The sequence below is a fragment of the Poecile atricapillus genome, chromosome 33 (genome assembly GCF_030490865.1).
Source record: "Poecile atricapillus isolate bPoeAtr1 chromosome 33, bPoeAtr1.hap1, whole genome shotgun sequence".
NCBI classification, from domain to species: domain Eukaryota; kingdom Metazoa; phylum Chordata; class Aves; order Passeriformes; family Paridae; genus Poecile; species Poecile atricapillus.
Genome location: NC_081281.1, coordinates 1,155,792 through 1,178,231, shown reverse-complemented (window position 1 = coordinate 1,178,231; position 22,440 = coordinate 1,155,792). Strand labels below are relative to the sequence as shown.

Sequence of the window (22,440 nt, the reverse complement as noted above, 5' to 3'; positions counted from 1 at the left end):
CGGATTTTGATGCATTTTCCATGGAGTTTTGCTGTTGTGAGGGGGTGAGCACGTCACAACCCCACATAAAGCATGAGAACAGCACAAAATCCCTCTAGGCTGGGTTTTTCACGGATTTCTGGGTTTTTCCATGGATTTTTAGTGCTTTTCTGTGGAATTGTGGGGGTTTTTCCACAGATTTTAGGGGTTTTGGGGCTGGAAAGGGCTGAACCTCAGGGCTGAGGGCGCAAGGAAGGGATGGGAAAGGCTGAGGACACCGAGCGGGGCAGGAGGTTGTTCATCACCACCATCCGGATGTTCTTCCCCCCGGCCTGCACGCAGTACAGACCGTAAAATTTGGGAAGGAGGGTCCGGGGGTTTTGGTTCAGGTTCTGGAATGGCAAAAAATGGGGGAAAACCGGTGAAAATTCCCACAAAATCCCTCAGGCTGTGGGCGGTTTCTGAGGGGTTTGGGGGCGGGAGTGAGTCAAAATCCCACATAAAACGTGGAAACGGCATCCAAATCCCTCTGGGCTGGAGTTTTTCCATGGATTGTTCGGGTTTTCCACGGATTTTTAGGGTTTTCCACGGATTTTTAGGGTTTTCCACAAATTCTGGGGCTTTTCTACGGATTTTGATGCATTTTCCATGGAGTTTTGCTGTTGTGAGGGGGGGAGCACGTCACAACCCCACATAAAGCATGAGAACAGCACAAAATCCCTCTAGGCTGGGTTTTTCACGGATTTCTGGGTTTTTCCATGGGTTTTTAGGGCTTTTCTGTGGAATTGTGGGGGTTTTTCCACAGATTCTGAAGATTTTCTAAGGATTTTGATGCATTTTCCATGGAGTTTTGGTGTTGTGAGGGGGGGAACGCGTCACAACCCCACATAAAACACTGGAACAGCACCCAAATCCCTCTAGGCTGGGTTTTTCACGGATTTCTCTGTTTTTCCATGGATTTCTGTGTTTTTCCATGGGTTTTTAGTGCTTTTCTGTGGAATTGTGGGGGTTTTTCCACGGATTTTGGGGGTTTTGGGGTGGAGGATGAGTCAAAAACTGCAGATAAAATATGGGAAGAGCATCAAAATCCCTCTGGTTTTTGGGTTTTGTATGGATTTTGGGTGGTTTTCCATGGATTTGGGGGGTTTTCCATGGATTTGTGGCTTTCCTATGGATTTAGGGTGGTTTTCCATGGATTTGGGGGGTTTTCCATGAATTTGTGGCTTTCCTATGGATTTGGGGGTGTTTTCCATGGACTTTTGTGGCTTTCCTATGGATTTGGGGTGGTTTCCCATGGATTTTTGGGGTTTTCCCTGGATTTCTGGGGTTTTCTATGGATTTGGGGGTATTTTCCATGGACTTTTGTGGCTTTCCTATGGATTTGGGGGAATTTTCCACAGATTTTTGGGGTTTTCCACGGATTTCTGGGGTTTTCCACAGATTTTTGTGGGTTCTCTATGGATTTGGGGGTGTTTTCCACGGATTTCTGGTGTTTTTTATGGATTTGGGGGTGTTTTCCATGGATTTCTGGTGTTTTTTATGGATTTGGGGGTGTTTTCCACGGATTTCTGGTGTTTTTTATGGATTTGGGGGTGTTTTCCACGGATTTCTGGTGTTTTTTTATGGATTTGGGGGTGTTTTCCATGGATTTCTGGTGGTTTTTTATGGATTTGGGGGTGTTTTCCATGGATTTCTGGTGTTTTTTTATGGATTTGGGGGTGTTTTCCACGGATTTCTGGTGTTTTTTATGGATTTGGGGGTGTTTTCCATGGATTTCTGGTGTTTTTTATGGATTTGGGGGTGTTTTCCATGGATTTCTGGTGTTTTTTATGGATTTGGGGGTGTTTTCCACGGATTTCTGGTGTTTTTTATGGATTTGGGGGTGTTTTCCATGGATTTCTGGTGTTTTTTATGGATTTGGGGGTGTTTTCCACGGATTTCTGGTGTTTTTTTATGGATTTGGGGGTGTTTTCCATGGATTTCTGGTGTTTTTTATGGATTTGGGGGTGTCTTCCACAGATTTTTTGGTGTTTCCTATGGATTTGGGGGTTGAAAACAGGTGAAACCCATCAATGAGGACGCAATCCCCTCTGCCCCACACAGACCCGACGGCGATTCCGGCCGATTCAGCCGGGATTTTTTTTTGGTTTGGTCGCTCCAGGCCCTTTCCAGGGCTGGGAATTCCCGGAATTCCGGGCTCACCATGTAATATCCGGGCAGGAGCTTCTGCAGGAACTCGGCCTCCTTGTGCTGCACGGTTTTGATGATGAACTCGTCGTCGCTGGAGACGTAGAAGAGCGAGCCGCTGGCGCCCGAGTTGGAGAGCTCGATCAGGGGATCGTTGCACAGGGAATACTGGGTGGGAAAAGTGGGAAAAGCAGCTGGAATTTGGTTGGGAATGGGGTTTTTTGGGGTTTTTTTGGGGTTTTTTTTAGGAATGGGAAGGGGTGAGGAAGGGTGGTGGGGTGAGGGGGATGGTGGGATGTGGGAAAAGGGTGGGAGGGAGGAAAATGGGGGGAAAAGGGGAAAATGGGGAAGATGAGGGGGAAGAGGAAAAGGGAACGGAAGGGAAGAGGAGGGAGGGAAAAGAGGGAGGGAAAAGAGGGAGGGAAAAGAGGGAGGGAAAAGAGGGAGGGAAAAGAGAGAGGGAAAAGAGAGAGGGAAAAGAGAGAGGGAAAAGAGAGAGGGAAAAGAGAGAGGGAAAAGGAGGGAGGGAAAAGGAGAGAGGGAGAAAAGGAGGGAAGGAGAGAGAGGGAGAAAAGGAGAGAGGGAGAAAAGGAGAGAGGGAGAAAAGGAGAGAGGGAGAAAAGGAGAGAGGGAGAAAAGGAGAGAGGGAGAAAAGGAGAGAGGGAGAAAAGGAGAGAGGGAAAAGGAGAAAGAAAGGGAAAAGAAGGAAGGGAAATGGAGAAGGAGAAAGGGAAAATGGAAAATAAAAGGGAAAAGAGCAAAAGGAAAGGGAAAAGGGAAGAGAAAAGGGGAAGGGAAAAGGGAAAAGGGAAAAAGGAAAAAGGAAAAGGGAAACGGAAAAGGGAAAGAGAAAAGGGAAAGGAAAAAGGGAAAAGGGAAAAGGGAAAGGGAAAAGGAAAAGGGAAAAGGAGAAGGGAAAGGGGAAAGGAGAAAGGGAAAAGGGAAAGGAGAAAGGAAAAGGAAAAAGGGAAAGGAAAAAGGAAAAGGGAAAGGGAAAGGAAAAAGGGAAAGGGAAAAGGGAAAGGAAAAAGGAAAAGGGAAAAGGAAAAGGGAAAAAGAAAAAGGGAAAGGAGCTCACCAGGTAATCATCCGGGCGGATCCCGAAGAGCTCCCGGAAGTAGCGGAAGGCCACGGGCGCGTAGGTCTTGAAGCGGAAATCGTTGTAGTGGTGGGCTGGGGTCAGGTTGCTGCCCTCGCTGCGGGACACGGAATTCCCACTGGGATCAGCATTCCAGAGGGAACCGGGGAAAAGGGAATGGGGGAAATGAGGGGGGAAAAGGGGAATGAAAGGGGAAAGGAGAGGAGGGAGGGAGAAAAATGGGGAAAATGGGGGAAAGAGGAAGAAGGGGAGAAAAGGGGGAGAAAAAGGGGGAGAAAGGGGGGAGAAAAGGGGGAGAAAAGGGGGAGAAAAGGGGGAGAAAAGGGGGAGAAAAGGGGGAGAAAAGGGGGAGAAAAGGGGGAGAAAAGGGGGAGAAAAGGGAAAATAAAAGTGAAAGAAAAGGGGGAAGAAAGGAAAAAAGAGGCAGCAAAGAGGGGGAAAAGGGGGAAAAGAGGGAAAGGAGGGGAAAAAGGGGTGGGAAAAAGGGGGAAAGGGGGAAAAAATGGGGGAAAAAGGGAGAAAAAAAGGGAGAATAAAGGGGGGGGAAGGGAGAAAAAAGGGAGAAAGAAGGGAGAAAAAATGGGGAAAAAATGGGGAAAAAAGGCAGAAAAAAGGAGAGAAAATAAGGAGAAAAAAGGGAGAAAAAAAGGGGGAAAAGGGGGGAAAAAGGGGGGAAAAAGGGGGAAAAAAGGGGGAAAAAGGGGGAAAAAGGGGGAAAAAGGGGGAAAAAGGGGGAAAAAGGGGGAAAAAGGGGGAAAAAAGGGGAAAAAAGGGAGAAAAAAGGGAGAAAAAAGGAGGAAAAAAGGGAGAAAAAAGGGAGAAAAAAGAGGAAAAAAAAGGGAGAAAAAAACAGAGAAAAAACAGGGGGAAGAAAAGCGAAATAAAACCAAAAAAAAGAGAAACAAAAGGAGAAAAAAAACCGGGAAAAGCAGGGAAAAAGCAGGAAAACGAGCAGGAATGGCGACCTGGGGAAGAAGATGCTCTCGACGACGTAGAAGTCCTGCATGAGCACGTCGCGCTCGGGCTTGGTGCTGAGGCTGCCCACGGTGTGCGTGATGCCCAGCTGGATCGCGCCCTTCAGCGCCGACGACGTGGTCTGCAGCGGGGAAAACGGGAATTCCAGCCGGAGAAGAGGGAATTCCAGCCGGAGAAACGGGAATTCCAGCCGGAGAAACGGGAGGAGTTCCAGCCAGAGAAACGGGAGGAGTTGCAGCCGGAGAAACGGGAGTTGTTCCAGCCAGGGAATTGGGAGGATGAAGGAGAAGGCCAGCTGGGAATGGGAATGGGAGTTACAGAGGGAATGGGATGGGAATGGGGTGGGAATTACAGTGGGAATGGGATGGGAATTACAGTGGGAATGGGATTGGAATTACAGTGGGAATGGGATTGGAATTACAGTGGGAATGGGATGGGAATTACAGTGGGAATGGGATGGGAATTACAGAGGGAATGGAATGGGAATTACAGAGGGAATGGAATGGGAATTACAGTGGGAATGGGATGGGAATTACAGTGGGAATGGGATGGGAATTACAGTGGGAATGGGATGGGAATGGGATGGGAATTACAGTGGGAATGGGATTGGAATTACAGTGGGAATGGGATGGGAATTACAGTGGGAATGGGATGGGAATTACAGTGGGAATGGGATGGGAATGGGATGGGAATTACAGTGGGAATGGGATGGGAATTACAGTGGGAATGGGATTGGAATTACAGTGGGAATGGGATGGGAATGGGATGGGAATTACAGTGGGAAGGGGATGGGAATTACAGTGGGAATGGGATGGGAATTACAGTGGGAATGGGATGGGAATTACAGTGGGAATGGGATTGGAATTACAGTGGGAATGGGATGGGAATGGGATGGGAATTACAGTGGGAATGGGATGGGAATTACAGTGGGAATGGGATGGGAATTACAGTGGGAATGGGATTGGAATTACAGAGGGAATCGGGATGGGAATTACAGTGGGAATGGGATGGGAATTACAGTGGGAATGGGATGGGAATTACAGTGGGAATGGGATGGGAATTACAGTGGGAATGGGATGGGAATGGGATGGGAATTACAGTGGGAATGGGATGGGAATTACAGTGGGAATGGGATTGGAATTACAGTGGGAATGGGATGGGAATTACAGTGGGAATGGGATGGGAATGGGATGGAAATGGGATGGGAATGGGATGGGAATTACAGTGGGAATGGGATGGGAATTACAGCGGGAATGGGGATGGGAATGGCTGGAGTGCAGAGGGAATGGGAGGGATTGGATGGGAATGGGAATTCAGTGGGAATGGGAGGGATTCCATGGGAACAGCAGGAATTCAACGGGAATGGCACAAATTCATGGGAAAACCCCCCCATTTACAAAATTCCCCAACAATTCCCTCTTTGCCCAGCCCATTCCAGCCATTCCATCGGATTTACGGGAATTTTGGTGCTCTTGGGAAGCTCCCAAAAAACCTGGAACCTCAGAGATTAAAGAAAAATCCCTTTCCTAAAAGTTCTGGGAAAGCAACCCAAAAAAATTCCAGCACAAATTCCCTTTCTCCTGCATTTCCATGGAACCTCCTCCCATTCCCAGAGCAGAATTCCTTGGGAAAAGAGGGAAAAAAAGTGGGAATTTACCTTTTTGTAGGTGGTTTCCCCCGTGGAATCCACTCCTCTGTGGCCTTTCCGGATGGTTTGGGATCCTCCCGGCATCTTGGGAAGAGGAAAAACGGGAAGAGAAAGGGAAAAAAAAAGGGAAAATTCAATTTATTTTTTTTTTTCTGGAATTTTTCCCACCCAAAACCACCTGGAAAAGTTTGGGGTTTTATTCCTGGGATCCACTGGGCTTTTCCCTCAGTAATTCCAACATTTAGAAGGAATTTTGGGAAGGTTGCAAATCCCAATCCAGTGATTCCCAGCCCAGGGATCCAAGGATTCATCCAGGAGTCATTAAATTGAATTTTTCCAGGGATTTTGGGGGTGGTTCCAGGATAAATCCGGGGTTTTTTGGAGCAGGAATTCCCTTGGGAAAGGGGAAATTCCCAGAATTCCCATGGGAGGAACTGCTCAGGCTTGGGAAAAAAAAAAAAAAAGCAGGAAAAATTGGAAAAGGAGCAGGAAAAGGAGAAGGAAAAGCTGGAATTGGGGAATTTCCAGGCATGGAACGATCCAGGCTTGGGAAATGAGCAGGAAACCTTGGGAAAGGAGCAGGAAAAGTTGGGATTTGGGATTTCCCCAGCCTGGAACTCACCTCGGGAGTGAGGGATTTTTTGAAGGTGTTGGATCCTGCCAAAAGAAAGGAAAAATCCACGCTCAGAGAGGATCAATCCCAGAAAAACACGGGAAAATCCCAGGAAAACCCCAGGAAAAGAAGAAGAAACCCCAGAAAACGCAAAAATTGAATTATCCCAACCCCACACGCTGCTGGCCTCCAAATTCCCAAAAAAAAAACATGGATAAAAAGTCAGAAAATCAGGGATCAGATCCTAAATCCTTCCAGGGAAAAGTGAGGAGCAAAGAACTTCTTGCCAAGTGGAATTTTTATGGATCTGAGCCCAAAATTTAAGGTGAAAAAGGCGATTTGGAGCTGAAAAAAAGCATGATAAAGGGCTGGATTCTCCCAGGAATTCTGCCAGGTTCAGGAAAACCCCAGGAAAAGGAAAAATCCCAGCTTCAGAAACCAAAAATTCCCTGGTTTATCCCTAAAAAACACCTCAGAGCCGGCGAATTCCCGATTTCCCGAGTGCCGCCTGCGCTTCCAGCCCTTTCCCTGGCTCACATTCCCGCTTATCCAAACAAATTCCACCTTTTTGTCGCCGTTCCCGGGCTCTTTTTTGGGATTTTTCTGGGATTTTGGGATCCCGGGAGCTGCTCCCAGCCCTCCCCCGTGAGTCACCGGGAAGGGGAATCGGATTTCCCTGGCACCGACTTCTCCCTCCCCGCCCCATTCCCACTTTTTATTTTGGGAATTCTCAGCCTCTCAAACCACCCCCCCCCCCCCCTCAGTGCATTCCCAGGTTTTCCAAAGGAAAACTCGGAATTCGGTTTTTCCAGGGAAAAGTCGCGTCCAGACCCTCCCATCCACGGCACTTCAGACACTCCCAGGAAGCTCCAAATCCCCCCAAAATCCCATCAGGAAGCTCCAAATCCCCCCAAAATTCCATCAGGAAGCTTCAAATCTCCCCTAAATTCCCTCAGGAAGCTCCAAATCCCCACAAAATTCACTCAGGAAGCTCCAAATCCCCCCAAAATTCACTCAGGAGGCTCCAAATCCCCCCAAAATTCACTCAGGGAGATCCAGAAGCTCCAAAATCCCGAAAATTCCATCAGGAAGCTCCAAATCCCCACAAAATTCATTCAGGGAGATCCAGATCCCCCCAAAATTCCCTCAGGAAGCTCCAAATCCCCCCAAAATTCCCTCAGGAAGCTTCAAATCCCCCCAAAATTCACTCAGGAAGCTTCAAATCCCCCCAAAATTCACTCAGGAAGCTTCAAATCCCCCCAAAATTCACTCAGGAGGCTCCAAATCCCCCCAAAATTCACTCAGGGAGATCCAGAAGCTCCAAAATCCAGGAAATCCCATCAGGAGGCTCCGGATCTCCCCCAAAATTCACTCAGGAAGCTTCAAATCCCCCCAAAATTCACTCAGAGAGATCCAAATCCCCCCAAAATTCACTCAGGGAGATCCAGAAGCTCCAAAATCCCGAAAATTCCATCAGGAAGCTCCGGATCTCCCCCAAAATTCCCACAAGAAGCTCCAGACTCCTCTCCCCAAAAGAATCTCACACTCCCCCCAAAAATCCCCATAAAAACCCCAAAAATCCCCCCCAGACCCCCCCAAAAAATCCCACAAAAATCCCTATAAACTCCTCAGCTTTACACCCCCAAAAATACCCCATAGACGCCCCAAAAACACCTGAAGACCCCTCAAAAATCCCTATTAATCCTATGGTTTTACACCCCAAAAAAAACCTTCACTCCTCCAAGCCCGCTCAACCCCAAAAATACCTCAAAGACCCCCAAAAAATCCTTGTCAGTCTGAGGGCTCCACACCCCAAAAGAGCCCCCCAAAAATCCCCTCGGTCTCACACCCCGAAACCCATCAAAAACCCACGAAGTGCCCCCAAAAATCCCCTCATAAACCCCGAAGTCTCCTCATAACTCCCTAAAATCTCCTCATAAACCCCAAAATCCCCTCAGAACCCTTCTAAATCACCTCATAACCCCCAAAATCCTCTCATAAACCCCAAACCCCCCTCATAACCCTTCTAAATCCTCTCAGAACTCCCCCAAATCCCCTCACAACCCCAAAATTCCCTCATAAACCCCAAAACTCTTTCATAACCCCCCAAATCCCCTCATAAACTCGCAAAATCCCCTCATAACTTCCCCAAAATCCCCTCATAAACCCCAAGATCCCCTCATAAACCCCAAAATCCCCTCATAACTCCCTAAAATCTCCTCATAAACCCCAAATCCCCCTCATAACTCCCTAAAATCCCCTCATAAACCCCCAAACCCCCTCATAGCTCCCTAAAATCCCCTCATAAACCCCCAAACCCCCTCATAAACCCCCAAAATCCCCTCATAAACCCCAAATATCCCCTCATAACCCCCAAAACTCTCTCATAACCCCCAAATCCCCTCATAAACCCCCAAAACCCCCTCATAACTCCCTAAAATCCCCTCGCAACCCCCCAAATCCCCTCACAACCGCTCAAAATCCCCTCATAAACCCCAAAACTCTCTCATAACTCTCCAAAATCCCCTCATAAACCCCCAAATCCCCCTCATAACTCCCCAAAATCCCCTCATTAACTCCCCCAAATCCCCTCGCAACCCCCCAAATCACTTCGTAACCCCCCAAATCCCCTCATAACCGCTCAAAATCCTCTCATAACTCCCCAAAATCCCCTAATAAACCCCAAGATCCCCTCATAAACCTCAAATCCCCCTCATAACCCCCCAAAATCCCCTCATAAACCCCAAGATCCCCTCATAACCCCCCAAAATCCCCTCATAAACCCCCAAAAGCCCCTCATAACTCCCTAAAATCCCCTCGCAACCCCCCAAATCCCCTCATAACCGCTCAAAATCCTCTCATAAACCCCCCAAATCCCCTCGCAACCCCAAAATCCCCTCGCAACCCCCAAATCCCCTCATAAATCCCCCGAAGTCCCCTCACAGCTCCCCAGAATCTCCCATTCCCCTCAGCCCCTCACGCCCTCACAGCCCCCTCACCCTCACGCCCCCTCCCCACCCCTTCCCCTCGCCCCGATCGCCCCCCGGCCGCCCCCCGGGAGCGCTCCCCGAGCCCCCCCGGCCCCGTTCCCGGCCGGTACCGCCGAGGCCGCCGCTGCTGCCGCTGCTGCCGCCGGACTCGGGCCCCGCCGCCGCCGCCGCCATCTTGGAGCCCGCGCTGCGCCCCCCCCAACCTCAGCCCGCCCCCGCCCGCCACGCCCGGCCACGCCCACGCCCACAAAGCCACGCCCTCTTTGGGAAAGCCACGCCCCTTTCCGCCTGTGGACACTCCTAATATGGTCCGCTCGCTCTTTAGCCCCGCCCCTTTTCCCATAGGGCTCCGCCTCCTCGCGGCTAAACCACGCCCCCTATGCAAATAAACCACGCCTCTTTTTAATGCGCACCGCCCTCTACGCGCTTAACCACGCCCCCTCCGTGCTCAGCCCCACCAATCACGCGCGGCCACGCCCCTTTTTATGCAAATCCGCTCAGGTTTTCGCGCTTAACCACGCCCCTCCCGGCGCGCCCCACGCGGGCGCTGGGGGGGAGCGGGGGCCACGCGGGCGGGCCCGCCCGGCGCATGCGCAGCTCGGGGCAGCCGCTCCGCCCGTCCCCGGTGGGATTCGCCCCCGGCGTGTCACGTGATGGGCGGAGGGTTGGGGTGACGTCACTAAGAGCAGTGAGATCATTAAGTTGCTTCGTCCTTATGCTGAGAGACGCATTAATGACGTCACGGGATCAAAGTTGCCGTCATCGTGTGACGTCACATTGTTGACTCGCTCGATTATGACGCCACAGAGCACACAGAACCTTGACGCGCCGCGATGTCACACCGTAACACCCGTCCCGTGACGTCACAGAGCGCGCAAAACTCTTTACACCCGTTCCGTGACGTCACTCCGCACTATGACGTCACCCCTGCACTTCCCCTTTTTCCCCGCGCGGTGTCTCCCTCTCCCCATCCATCGCTCTGCGCTCGCTCTCTCTCCCCTGCGCGGCGGGTGGGCGCGGCCCCGGCAGGCGGCTTAGCCGAGCGCCGAGATGAGCCTGGCCGAGGGCCGCGCCCCGCGGAGAACGGCCGGGAATCGCCTCTCGGGGCTGCTCCAGGCCGAGGAGGAGGACGAGTTCTACCAGACCACCTACGGCGGCTTCAACGAGGCGAGCGGCACCGGCGGGGAGCGGCGGGAGGCGGCGCAGGGCCGGCGGGGAGGCGGCGGAGACGGCGGGAGCGGGGCCCGCGCGCCCCCGGCGCTCTGAGGGGAGGGAGGGGAGTGGCGGGAAAACGTGAGGGGAATGGGGGGGGCGCGGGGTCCCGAGCGAGGATTTCCAGGGAATGCGGAGATTTCCAGGGAATGCGGAGGTTTCCAGGGAATGCGGGGATGCCCAGGGGTGTGGGGATATCCAGGGGTGAGGTTTTGGAGGATCCATGGGATTCCCCGGGTGATCCATCCCGGTGGGATTCCGGGATAACGGATGAGGAGCGCCCTCAGGGCGGTTCCAATCCCCTATTCCCAACATTCCCAACATTCCCAGAAAAATCTGGGGACAACGAGCGCCCTCAGGGCGGCTCCAATCCCACATTCCCAACATTCCCAACAATCCCAGAAAAATCCAGGGATGCTGAGCTCCATGGGGATCCCTCGGTGGGATTCCATGGATATCAGTCCCTGTGTCCCACGAAATTTGGGGATGATGAGAGCCCTCAAAGCAGCTCCAATCCCGTATTCCCAACATCCCAGAAAAATCTGGGGACAACGAGAGCCCTCAGGGCAGCTCCAATCCCATATTCCCAACATTCCCAACATCCCAAAGGAATCCTGGAATGATGAGCACCCTCAGAGTGGCTCCAATCCCACATTCCCAACATCCCAGAGGAATCCTGGAATGATGAGCACCCTCAGAGTGGCTCCAATCCCACATTCCCAACATTCCCAACATCCCAAAGGGATCCAGGGATGATGAGAGCCCTCAGGGCAGCTCCAATCCAACATTCCCAACATCCCAGAGAAATCTGGGAATGATGAGAGCCCTCAGGGCAGCTCCAATCCCACATTCCCAACATTCCCAACATCCCAAAGGAATCCAGGGATGATGAGCACCCTGAGGGCAGCTCCAATCCCACATTCCCAACATCCCAAAGGACTCTGGGGATGATGAACACTCTCAGGGCGGTTTCAATCCCACATTCCCAACATCCCAAAGGAATCCAGGGATGATGAACACTCTCAGGGCAGCTCCAAACCCACATTCCCAACATCCCAGAGGAATCTGGGAATGATGAGGGCCCTCAGGGCAGCTCCAATCCCACATTCCCAACATTCCAGAGGAATCCAGGGATGATGAGCACCCTTAGGGCAGCTCCAATCCAACATTCCCAACATTCCAGAGAAATCTGGGAATGATGAGAGCCCTCAGGGCAGCTCCAATCCCACATTCCCAACATTCCCAACATCCCAGAGGAATCCAGGGATGATGAACACTCTCAGGGCGGCTCAAATCCCACATTCCCAACATCCCAAAGGGATCCAGGGATGATGAGGGCCCTGAGGGCAGCTCCAATCCCACATTCCCAACATTCCAGAGGAATTCAGGGATGATGAGCACCCTGAGGGCAGCTCCAATCCCATATTCCCAACATTCCCAACATCCCAAAGGACTCTGGGGATGATGAACACTCTCAGGGCAGCTCCAATCCCACATTCCCAACATCCCAAAGGAATCTGGGAATGATGAGAGCCCTCAGAGCAGCTCCAATCCCACATTCCCAACATTCCCAACATCCCAAAGGAATCCAGGGATGATGAGCACCCTCAGAGCAGCTCCAATCCCACATTCCCAACATCCCAGAGAAATCTGGGAATGATGAGAGCCCTCAGGGCGGCTCCAATCCCACATTCCCAACATCCCAAAGGAATCTGGGAATGATGAGAGCCCTCAGGACGGCTCCAATCCCACATTCCCAACATTCCCACAGGAATCTGGGGATGATGAGAGCCCTCAGGGCAGCTCCAATCCCACATTCCCAACATCCCAAAGGAATCCAGGGATGATGAGCGCCCTGAGGGCAGCTCCAATCCCACATTCCCAACATCCCAAAGGACTCTGGGGATGATGAACACTCTCAGGGCAGCTCCAATCCAACATTCCCAACATCCCAAAGGGATCTGGGAATGATGAGGGCCCTCAGAGCAGCTCCAATCCCACATTCCCAACATCCCAAAGGAATCTGGGAATGATGAGAGCCCTCAGGACGGCTCCAATCCCACATTCCCAACATTCCCAACATCCCAAAGAACTCTGGGGATGATGAACACTCACAGGGCGGCTCAAATCCCACATTCCCAACATCCCAAAGGAATCCAGGGATGATGAGAGCCCTCAGGACGGCTCCAATCCCACATTTCCAACATTCCCAACATTCCCACAGGAATCCGGGGATGACGAGTACCGCGGGGAGCACTCGGACAGCGATGACGAGGTGGACTCGGACTTCGACATCGACGAGGGCGACGAGCCGGGCTCGGAGCAGGACGAGGCCGAGCCCCGGCGCCGCCGCCGCGTCCTCACCAAGGCCTACCGGGTACCCAGCCCTTTGAATCCCGGGAAAAACGGCCCCAAATCCGGAATTTCGGGGTGGGATTTGTGTTTCCATCCTCTGTTTGTGGCCTTCAGGAGCCGCTCAAGAGCCTCCGGGCCAAGAAGGCGGAGGGGACGCGGGGAGGAGCCCAGAAAAGCCGGGAGGTGAAATCCGTGCCCTTGGAGCTGCAGGAGGATGTGGGAGACAGTGAGTGTGGGAATGGGCTGGGAATGGGGGGAATGGCGTGGGAATGGGGTGGGAATGGCTGGGAATGGCTGGGAATGGGCTGGGAATGGGGTGGGAATGGCTGGGAATGAGGTGGGAATGGGGTGGGAATGGAGGGAATGTGGTGGGAATGGGGTGGGAATGAGGTGGGAATGGCTGGGAATGGGGTGGGAATGGGGTAGGAATAGCTGGGAATGGGGTGGGAATAGTTGGGAATGGGGTGGGAATGGCTGGGAATGGGGTGGGAATGGCTGGGAATGAGGTGGGAATGGCTGGGAATGAGGTGGGAATGGGCTGGGAATAGGGTGGGAACATGGTGGGAATGAGGTGGGAATGGCTGGGAATGAGGTGGGAATGGGCTGGGAATAGGGTGGGAATGGCTGGGAATGGGGTGGGAATGGGGGGAATGGGGTGGGAACATGGTGGGAATGAGGTGGGAATGGCTGGGAATGAGGTGGGAATGGCTGGGAATGGGGTGGGAATGGGGTGTGAACAGCTGGGAATGGGCTGGAAATGGAGGGAATGGGGTGGGAATGGTGGGAATGGGGTGGGAATGGGGTGGGAAGGGTGGGAACAGGGTGGGAGCAGAGTCTTGGTAATCCCAGCTGGAATTGGGTTTGTCAGGAAAAGTTCCTGCTTTTCCAGGAATTGGGATCTCAGGGATCTCCTGGTGATCCCAGCTGGAAATGGGACCCTCTGGGAGAGCCTCTGGTTCCCCAGGGGCTGGGCTGGGGATCTCTGGGTGATCCCAGGGATGCCGTGGGAGCGTTCCCGGCATTCCCAGCGCTCCGGTATTCCCGGAATTCCCGCAGGCCGGAAGCACATGCGGCAGTCCACCACGGAGCACACCCGGCAGACGTTCCTGCGGCTCCAGGAGCGCCAGGTGCAATCCAAGAGGAAAAAGGGAGGCCCCAACTACGAGAGGCCTCTGACCCAGGAGGAGCTGCTGGAAGAGGCCAAGATCACCGAGGAGATCAACCTGCGATCCCTGGGTGAGCTGGGAATGGGAATGGGATAATGGGAATGGGATACTGGGAATGGGATCACCGAGGAGATCAACCTGCGATCCCTGGGTGAGCTGGGATCGGGAATGGGATACTGGGAATGGGATACTGGGAATGGGATCACCGAGGAGATCAACCTGCGATCCCTGGGTGAGCTGGGATCGGGAATGGGATCCTGGGAATGGGATACTGGGAATGGGATCCTGGGATTGGGAATGGGATACTGGGAATGGGATAATAGGAATGGGATCACCGAGGAGATCAACCTGCGATCCCTGGGTGAGCCAGGAATGGGAATGGGATACTGGGAATGGGATAATGGGATTGGGAATAGGATACTGGGAATGGGAATGGGATACTGGGAATGGGAATGGGATCCTGGGATACTGGGAATGGGATACTGGGAATGGGACAGGAACCTGAGGAATGGCACCAGGACAGTGGAAATGAGACAGAGACACTGGGAACAACACGGGGCTCCCAGGAATTGCCCAGGGATCCCAGGAATTGCCCAGGGATCCCAGGAGCTCCCCAGGGATCCCAGGAATTGCCCAGGGATCCCAGGAATTGCCCAGGAATCCCAGGAATTCCCCAGGGATCCCAGGAGCTCCCCAGGGCTCCCAGGAATTCCTCAGGGATCCCAGGAGCTCCCCAGGGATCCCAGGAATTGCCCAGGAATCCCAGGAATTCCCCAGGGCTCCTGGGATCAGAGCTGGCCGTGCTGTAACATCACCATGATCCGTTCCCCGGTCCCATTCCCGATCCCATTCCCGATCCCATTCCCGATCCCATTCCTGATCCCATTCCCGATCCCATTCCCGATCCCACTCCCGATCCCATTCCCAATCCCATTCCCGATCCCATTCCCGATCCCATTCCCGATCCCAGAGAACTATGAGCGCCTGGAGGCCGACAAGAAGAAGCAAGTGCAGAAGAAGAGGAAGATCGTGGGGCCCGTCATCCGTTACTGGTCCCTGACCATGCCCCTCCTGCCCGAGCCTGGCCGCGACGACCCCGTGGACGTCGAGGGGTGAGCGGCACCCCCATCCCAAATCCCAGCGCGGATCCGCCCCCGGAGCTGCTCCAGGGGTTGGGCAGGGCTCCCCCTTCCCAAAATTCCCGGATTTGGGGGCTGAATCCCAACCCAGAGCTCCTCAAATCCCAAAATTCCCATTTTGTGGGGTGGATTTGGGGGCTGAATCCCAACCCAGGGCTCCTCGGATCCCAAACAAATCCCACTGGAATCTCAGTTTTTGGGGACAGTTTGACCATCCCAAATCCCATTGGAATTGCAGTTTTTGGCCATCCCAAATCCCACTGGAATTTCAGTTTTTGGGGACAGATTGACCATCCCAAATCCCACTGGAATTGCAGTTTTTGGGGGCAGTTTGACCATCCCAAATCCCCTTGGAACCACAGTTTTTTGCCATCCCAAATCCGATTGGAATTGCAGTTTTTGGGGACAGTTTGACCATCCCAAATCCCCTTGGAATCTCAGTTTCTGAGGCCCCAAATCCCACTGAAATCTCAGTTTTTGGGGGCAGTTTTGTGATCCCAAATCCCTTTGGAATTGCAGTTTTTGGCCATCCCAAATCCCACTGGAACCTCAGTTTTTGGGGACACCTTGATGATCCCAAATCCCACTGGAATCTCAGTTTTTGGGGACAGTTTGATGATCCCAAATCCCACTGGAATTGCAGTTTTTGGGGACAGTTTGACCGTCCCAAGTCCCATTGGAATCTTGGTTTTTGGGGGCAGTTTGACCATTCCAAATCTCACTGGAATCTCAGTTTTTGGGGGCAGTTTTGTGATCCCAAATCCCATCGGAATCTCAGTTTTTAGGGACAGTTTGACCATCCCAAATCCCACTGGAACCTCAGTTTTTGGGGGCAGTTTTCTGATCCCAAATCCCCTCGGAACCTCAGTTTTTGGGGTCACCACCTCTTCCCCCCAAACCCTTCATCTTCCATCACCCTCCCACCCCTCTCCCTCTGTCATTCCAGGCTGGATCCCGACTCCCACTCCTCCTCCTCCTCCTCCTCCCCGTTACCCGCCGGGAAATGCTCCCGCACCTTCATCTCCTTCAGCGACGACGCCACCTTCGAGCGCTGCTTCCCCAAATCCAAAGCGCCGCGGCTGCCGGTGCGGGAGCTGTGCCCGGTCACCCACAAACCGGCGCTCTACCGCGATCCCATCACCGACATCCCCTACTCCAACGCCCGCGCCTTCCGCATCATCCGCGAGGCGTACCGCAAATACATCACCGCGCACGGGCTGCCCAGCGCCGCCGCCATGGCGGGGAGCAGCGACAGCCCCGCCGCAGCGCCGCGCCCGGGGAGGCAGAAAATCGTCATCAAGCAGAGCGTGCCCAGCGCCTGAAATCCCGGGATTTGGGGATGTTGGAATCCCGGGATTTGGGATTTGGCGGGATCGGGATATCGGCGTGGACGGCGGCGATCGTTTCCTTGAGGAGCGACCGGGAAGAGCGGCAGGAAATGGTTGTGGAATGAAATGTTCCCAGTGCCTGAAATCCCAGGATTTTGGGATTCTGGAGTGTTGGGATTTTGGGATTTGGGATTTGGGTTGTTGGGGTTTAGGGATTTTGGGATTTGGGATGTTTGGGTTTCAGGGTTTGGGATTTTGGGCTCATCCACAGCGATGGTTTCGTTGAGGAGCTCCCATCCCAAACAACAGAAATTTCGTCATCAAATGAAACATTCCCCGTGTCTGAAATCCTGGAATTCTGGGATTTTGGGATGTTGGGGCTTTGGGATTTGGGGATTTGGGATGTTTGGGGTTCTGGGATTTGGGATCCCATCACCGACATCCCCTACTCCAACGCCCGCGCCTTCCGCATCATCCGCGAGGCGTACCGCAAATACATCACCGCGCACGGGCTGCCCAGCGCCGCCGCCATGGCGGGGAGCAGCGACAGCCCCGCCGCAGCGCCGCGCCCGGGGAGGCAGAAAATCGTCATCAAGCAGAGCGTGCCCAGCGCCTGAAATCCTGGAATCCCGGGATTCAGGGATTTTGGGATGTTGGAATCCCGGGATTTGGGATTTGGCGGGATCGGGATATCGGCGTGGACGGCGGCGATGGTTTCCTTGAGGAGCGACCGGGAAGAGCGGCAGGAAATGGTTGTGGAATGAAGCGTTCCCAGTGCCTGGAATCCTGGGATTTTGGGATGTTGGGGTGTTGGGATTTTGGGATTTGGGATGTTGGGATTCTGGGATTTTGGGATTTGGGATGTTGGGATTTAGGGATTTTGGGATTTGGGATGTTTGGGTTTCAGGGTTTGGGATTTTGGGCTCATCCACAGCGATGGTTTCGTTGAGGAGCTCCCATCCCAAACAACAGAAATTTCGTCATCAAATGAAACATTCCCAGTGCCTGAAATCCTGAAATCCCGGGAATTCTGGGGTGTTGGGGCATTGGGATTTGGGGATTTGGGATGTTTGGGGTTCTGGGATTTGGGATCCCATCACCGACATCCCCTACTCCAACGCCCGCGCCTTCCGCATCATCCGCGAGGCGTACCGCAAATACATCACCGCGCACGGGCTGCCCAGCGCCGCCGCCATGGCGGGGAGCGGAGAGAGCCCCGCCGCAGCGCCGCGCCCGGGGAGGCAGAAAATCGTCATCAAGCAGAGCGTGCCCAGCGCCTGAAATCCTGGAATCCTGGGATTTTGGGATGTTGGAATTCTGGGATTTGGCGGGATCGGGATATCGGCGTGGACGGCGGCGATCGTTTCCTTGAGGAGCGACCGGGAAGAGCGGCAGGAAATGGTCGTGGAATGAAACATTCCCAGTGCCTGAAATCCCGGGATTTTGGGGATCTGGGGTGTTGGGATTTAGGGATTTTGGGATTTGGGATGTTTGGGTTTCAGGATTTGGGATTTGGGATGTTTGGGTTTCAGGATTTGGGATTTGGGATGTTTGGGGTTTCAGGGTTTGGGATTTTGGGAGATGGGCTCATCCACAGCGATGGTTTCGTTGAGGAGTTCCCATCCCAAACAGCAGAAATTTCATCATCAAACGAAACATTCCCAGTGCCTGAAATCCGGGAATTTTGGGATGTTGGGGCATTGGGATTTTGGGATTTGGGATGTTTGGGGTTCTGGGATTTGGGATCCCATCACCGACATCCCCTACTCCAACGCCCGCGCCTTCCGCATCATCCGCGAGGCGTACCGCAAATACATCACCGCGCACGGGCTGCCCAGCGCCGCCGCCATGGCGGGGAGCAGCGACAGCCCCGCCGCAGCGCCGCGCCCGGGGAGGCAGAAAATCGTCATCAAGCAGAGCGTGCCCAGCGCCTGAAATCCTGGAATCCCGGGATTCAGGGATTTTGGGATGTTGGAATCCCGGGATTTGGGATTTGGCGGGATCGGGATATCGGCGTGGACGGCGGCGATGGTTTCCTTGAGGAGCGACCGGGAAGAGCGGCAGGAAATGGTTGTGGAATGAAGCGTTCCCAGTGCCTGAAATCCCAGGATTTTGGGATGTTGGGGCATTGGGATATTGGGATTTTGGGATGTTGGAATCCCGGGATTTGGGATTTGGCGGGATCGGGATATCGGCGTGGACGGCGGCGATCGTTTCCTTGAGGAGCGACCGGGAAGAGCGGCAGGAAATGGTTGTGGAATGAAATGTTCCCAGTGCCTGAAATCCCGGGATTTTGGGATTCTGGAGTGTTGGGATTTTGGGATTCTGGGTCATTGGGATTTGGGATGTTTGGGGTTTTGGGATTTTGGGATTTGGGATTTGGCGGGATCGGGATATCGGCGTGGACGGCGGCGATCGTTTCCTTGAGGAGCTCCCGGGAAGAGCGGCAGGAAATGGTTGTGGAATGAAGCGTTCCCAGTGCCTGAAATCCTGGAATTTTGGGATTTGGGATTTTGGGATTCTGGGGTGTTGGGGCATTGGGATTTAGGGATTTTGGGATTTGGGATGTTTGGGGTTTTGGGATGTTTGGGATTTGGCGGGATCGGGATATCGGCGTGGACAGCGGTGATGGTTTCCTTGAGGAGCGACCGGGAAGAGCGGCAGGAAATGGTCGTGGAATGAAGCGTTCCCAGTGCCTGAAATCCCAGGATTTTGGGATTCTGGGGCATTGGGATTTGGGATGTGTGGGGTTTTGGGATTTGGGATTTGGCGGGATCGGGATATCGGCGTGGACGGCGGCGATCGTTTCCTTGAGGAGCGACCGGGAAGAGCATCAGGAAATGGTTGTGGAATGAAGCGTTCCCAGTGCCTGAAATCCTGAAATCCCGGGATTTTGGGATGTTTGGGCTTTGGGATTTTGGGATTTGGGATGTTTGGGTTTCAGGATTTGGGATTTGGGATGTTTGGGTTTCAGGGTTTGGGATTTTGGGCTCATCCACAGCGATGGTTTCGTTGAGGAGCTCCCATCCCAAACAACAGAAATTTCGTCATCAAATGAAACATTCCCAGTGTCTGAAATCCTGGAATTCTGGGATGTTGGGGCTTTGGGATTTAGGGATTTTGGGACTTGGGATGTTTGGGGTTTCAGGGTTTGGGATTTTGGGAGATGGGCTCATCCACAGCGATGGTTTCGTTGAGCAGTTCCCATCCCAAACAGCAGAAATTTCATCATCAAATGAAACATTCCCAGTGCCTGAAATCCCGGGATTTTGGGATGTTGGGGCATTGGGATATTGGGATTTGGGATGTTGGGATTCTGGGATTTTGGGATTTGGGATGTTTGGGGTTTCAGGGTTTGGGATTTTGGGAGATGGGCTCACCCACAGCGATGGTTTCGTTGAGGAGTTCCCATCCCAAACAGCAGAAATTCATCATCAAACAAAACATTCCCAGTGTCTGGAATCCTGGAATTCTGGGATGTTGGGGCTTTGGGATTTAGGGATTTTGGGATTTGGGATGTTTGGGGTTTCAGGGTTTGGGATTTTGGGAGATGGGCTCACCCACAGCGATGGTTTCGTTGAGGAACTCCCACCCAGAACGACAGAAAAATCATCATCAAATTGTTCCCAGTGCCTGAAATCCCGGAATTTTGGGGTGTTGGGATCTCAGGACGTTGGGATTTGGGATTTAGGGATATGGGATCACCCAGAGTGGGGTTTTTTGGGGTTTTTTTTTTTGGGGTCACTCTTCACCGGGGGCGTTGGAGGAGGGAATAAAGTGGAGTTGGGGTTGGTTTGGGTGGGGTGGTGAGAGATCCTAAAAAAATGGGGTGGGATCCCCTTTTTCCAGGAAATCCTACAAAATTTGAGGTGGGATCCCCCTTTTCCAGGAAATCCTACAGGAAATATGGGGTGGGATCCCCTTTTTCCAGGAAATCCTACAGGAAATTTGGGGTGAGATTCCCTTTTTCCACGAAATCCTACAAAATTTGAGGTGGAATCCCCTTTTTCCAGGAAATCCTACAGGAAATATGGGGTGGGATCCCCTTTTTCCAGGAAATCCTACAGGAAATTTGAGGTGGGATCCCCTTTTTCCAGGAAATCCTACAGGAAATATGGGGTGGGATCCCCTTTTTCCTGGAAATCCTACAGGAAATATGGGCTGGGATCCCCTTTTTCCAGGAAATCCTACAAAATTTGAGGTTGGATCCCCTTTTTTCCAGGAAATCCTACAGGAAATTTGGGGTGGAAACCCCTTTTTTCCAGTAAATCCTACAATAAACCAGGCTCACAAACCCTTTATTTACCCTATAAACAGTTTGTGGGATCCCTTTTCCCAGAAAATCCTAAAATAAAGTTTATAGGATCCAGTTTTCCCAAAGATCCCACAAAATTCATTCCCAGCTCCCCCCAAACCCCATTTGGATTTATAGGATTGGGAAGGATCCTCTCTCCCTTTTCCCAGAGGTTTTTGGGATCAGGTTTTTGGGATCAGGTTTTGGGATCAGGTTTATAGGATTGGGAAGGATCCCCTCTCCCTTTTTCCCGGGCTGGTTTTGGGATCAGGTTTTTGGGATCAGGTTTATGGGATTGGGAAGGATCCCCTCTCCTTTCCCCAGAGGTTTTTGGGATCAGGTTTTTGGGATCAGGTTTATAGGGTTCAGAAGGATCCTCTCCCTTTTTCCCTGGAGGTTTTTGGGATCAGGTTTTGGGATCTGGTTTATAGGATTGGGAAGGATCCCCTCTCCCTTTCCCTGGAGGTTTTTGGGATCAGGTTTTGGGATCAGGTTTTTGGGATCAGGTTTTGGGATCAGGTTTATAGGATTGGGAATGATCCCCTCTCCCTTTCCCTGGAGGTTTTTGGGATCAGGTTTTGGGGATCAGGTTTTGGGATCAGGTTTATAGGGTTCAGAAGGATCCTCTCCCTTTTCCCAGAGGTTTTTGGGATCAAGTTTTTGGGATCAGGTTTATAGGGTTCAGAAGGATCCCCTCTGCTTTTCCCACAGGTTTTTGGGATCAGGTTTATGGGATTGGGAAGGATCCTTTCCCTTTCCCCGGAGGTTTTTGGGATCAGGTTTTTGGGATCAGGTTTTTGGGATCAGGTTTATAGGGTTCAGAAGGATCCTCTCCCTTTTTCCCTGGAGGTTTTTGGGATCAGGTTTTTGGGATCAGGTTTTTGGGATCAGGTTTATGGGATTGGGAAGGATCCCCTCTCCCTTTTCCCAGAGGTTTTTGGGATCAGGTTTTTGGGATCAGGTTTATAGGGTTCGGAAGGATCCTCTCCCTTTTTCCCCGGAGGTTTTTGGGATCAGGTTTTTGGGATCAGGTTTTTGGGATCAGGTTTTTGGGATCAGGTTTATAGGGTTCAGAAGGATCCTCTCCCTTTTTCCCCGGAGGTTTTTGGGATCAGTTTTTAGGGATCAGGTTTATAGGGTTCAGAAGGATCCTCTCCCTTTTTCCCTGGAGGTTTTTGGGATCAGGTTTTTGGGATCAGGTTTATGGGATTGGGAAGGATCCTCTCCCTTTTTCCCCGGAGGTTTTTGGGATCAGGTTTATGGGATCAGGTTTTTGGGATCAGGTTTTTGGGATCAGGTTTTTGGGATCAGGTTTATAGGATTCAGAGGATCCTCTCCCTTTTTCCCCGGAGGTTTTTGGGATCAGGTTTTTGGGATCAGGTTTTGGGATCAGGTTTATAGGGTTCAGAGGATCCTCTCCCTTTTTCCCCGGAGGTTTTGGGGTCGGCGGGGCCC

At 52.5% G+C, this 22,440-nt stretch overlaps 3 protein-coding genes across 7 annotated transcripts in view; 1 reads left to right on the top strand and 2 right to left on the bottom strand.

The window, feature by feature from the left end:
* The window catches only part of PIP5K1A (phosphatidylinositol-4-phosphate 5-kinase type 1 alpha), a 32,235-nt gene extending 22,552 nt beyond the window's left edge, over nt 1–9,683 (bottom strand). The window contains exons 1-6 of the mRNA XM_058860461.1: nt 9,602–9,683; nt 6,511–6,545; nt 5,898–5,972; nt 4,231–4,361; nt 3,245–3,362; nt 2,182–2,334 (exon numbers count right to left, since the gene is read on the bottom strand). Of these exons, the coding sequence (XP_058716444.1) occupies nt 2,182–2,334; nt 3,245–3,362; nt 4,231–4,361; nt 5,898–5,972; nt 6,511–6,545; nt 9,602–9,665 (576 nt within the window). The 5' untranslated portion in view covers nt 9,666–9,683. The remainder of the gene's footprint in view (nt 1–2,181; nt 2,335–3,244; nt 3,363–4,230; nt 4,362–5,897; nt 5,973–6,510; nt 6,546–9,601) is intronic.
* An 817-nt stretch (nt 9,684–10,500) lies between these two features.
* On the top strand, nt 10,501–17,481 carry VPS72 (vacuolar protein sorting 72 homolog). Its single transcript, XM_058860453.1, has 6 exons — nt 10,501–10,658; nt 12,928–13,080; nt 13,173–13,284; nt 14,115–14,294; nt 15,195–15,336; nt 16,310–17,481. The coding sequence occupies exons 1-6, from the start codon at nt 10,542–10,544 to the stop codon at nt 16,683–16,685; spliced, it is 1,080 nt and encodes a 359-aa protein (XP_058716436.1). The 5' UTR covers nt 10,501–10,541; the 3' UTR covers nt 16,686–17,481.
* Nucleotides 17,012–19,652, bottom strand: LOC131590404 (uncharacterized). Of its 5 annotated transcripts, none has more exons than XM_058860449.1 (3): nt 18,623–19,650; nt 17,686–17,696; nt 17,012–17,458 (listed from the first exon to the last, which is right to left on the bottom strand). In XM_058860449.1, exons 1-3 carry the CDS (start codon nt 19,227–19,229, stop codon nt 17,012–17,014), a joined length of 1,065 nt encoding a protein of 354 aa, XP_058716432.1. In that variant the 5' UTR covers nt 19,230–19,650. The 5 variants fall into 5 exon arrangements, with proteins under 5 accessions (XP_058716432.1, XP_058716431.1, XP_058716434.1 ...); XM_058860448.1 differs by lacking the exon at nt 17,686–17,696 and adding an exon at nt 18,011–18,118 and having other exon boundaries at nt 17,137–17,564; nt 18,623–19,648; XM_058860451.1 differs by lacking the exons at nt 17,012–17,458; nt 17,686–17,696 and adding an exon at nt 17,713–18,217 and having other exon boundaries at nt 18,248–19,652.
* Between the last annotated feature and the right edge of the window lie 2,788 nt (nt 19,653–22,440).

Bases quoted from the DNA above. Each gene is read 5' to 3' on its own strand.
- LOC131590404 (XM_058860448.1), bottom strand. From the start codon at position 19,229: ATGCCCCAACACCCCAGAATCCCAAAATCCCAAATCCCAAAATTCCAG. The intron at 18,119-18,622 runs GCGCTGGGCACG...CCGGGATTTCAG, and splicing joins CCGGGATTCCAGGATTTCAG to GCACTGGGAATGTTTCATTC. The intron at 17,565-18,010 runs AGAATTCCAACA...CCCAAAATCCCT, and splicing joins TCCCGATCCCGCCAAATCCC to AAATCCCAACATCCCAAATC.
- VPS72 (XM_058860453.1), top strand. From the start codon at position 10,542: ATGAGCCTGGCCGAGGGCCGCGCCCCGCGGAGAACGGCCGGGAATCGC. The intron at 13,285-14,114 runs GTGAGTGTGGGA...GAATTCCCGCAG, and splicing joins GCAGGAGGATGTGGGAGACA to GCCGGAAGCACATGCGGCAG. The intron at 14,295-15,194 runs GTGAGCTGGGAA...TCCCGATCCCAG, and splicing joins GATCAACCTGCGATCCCTGG to AGAACTATGAGCGCCTGGAG.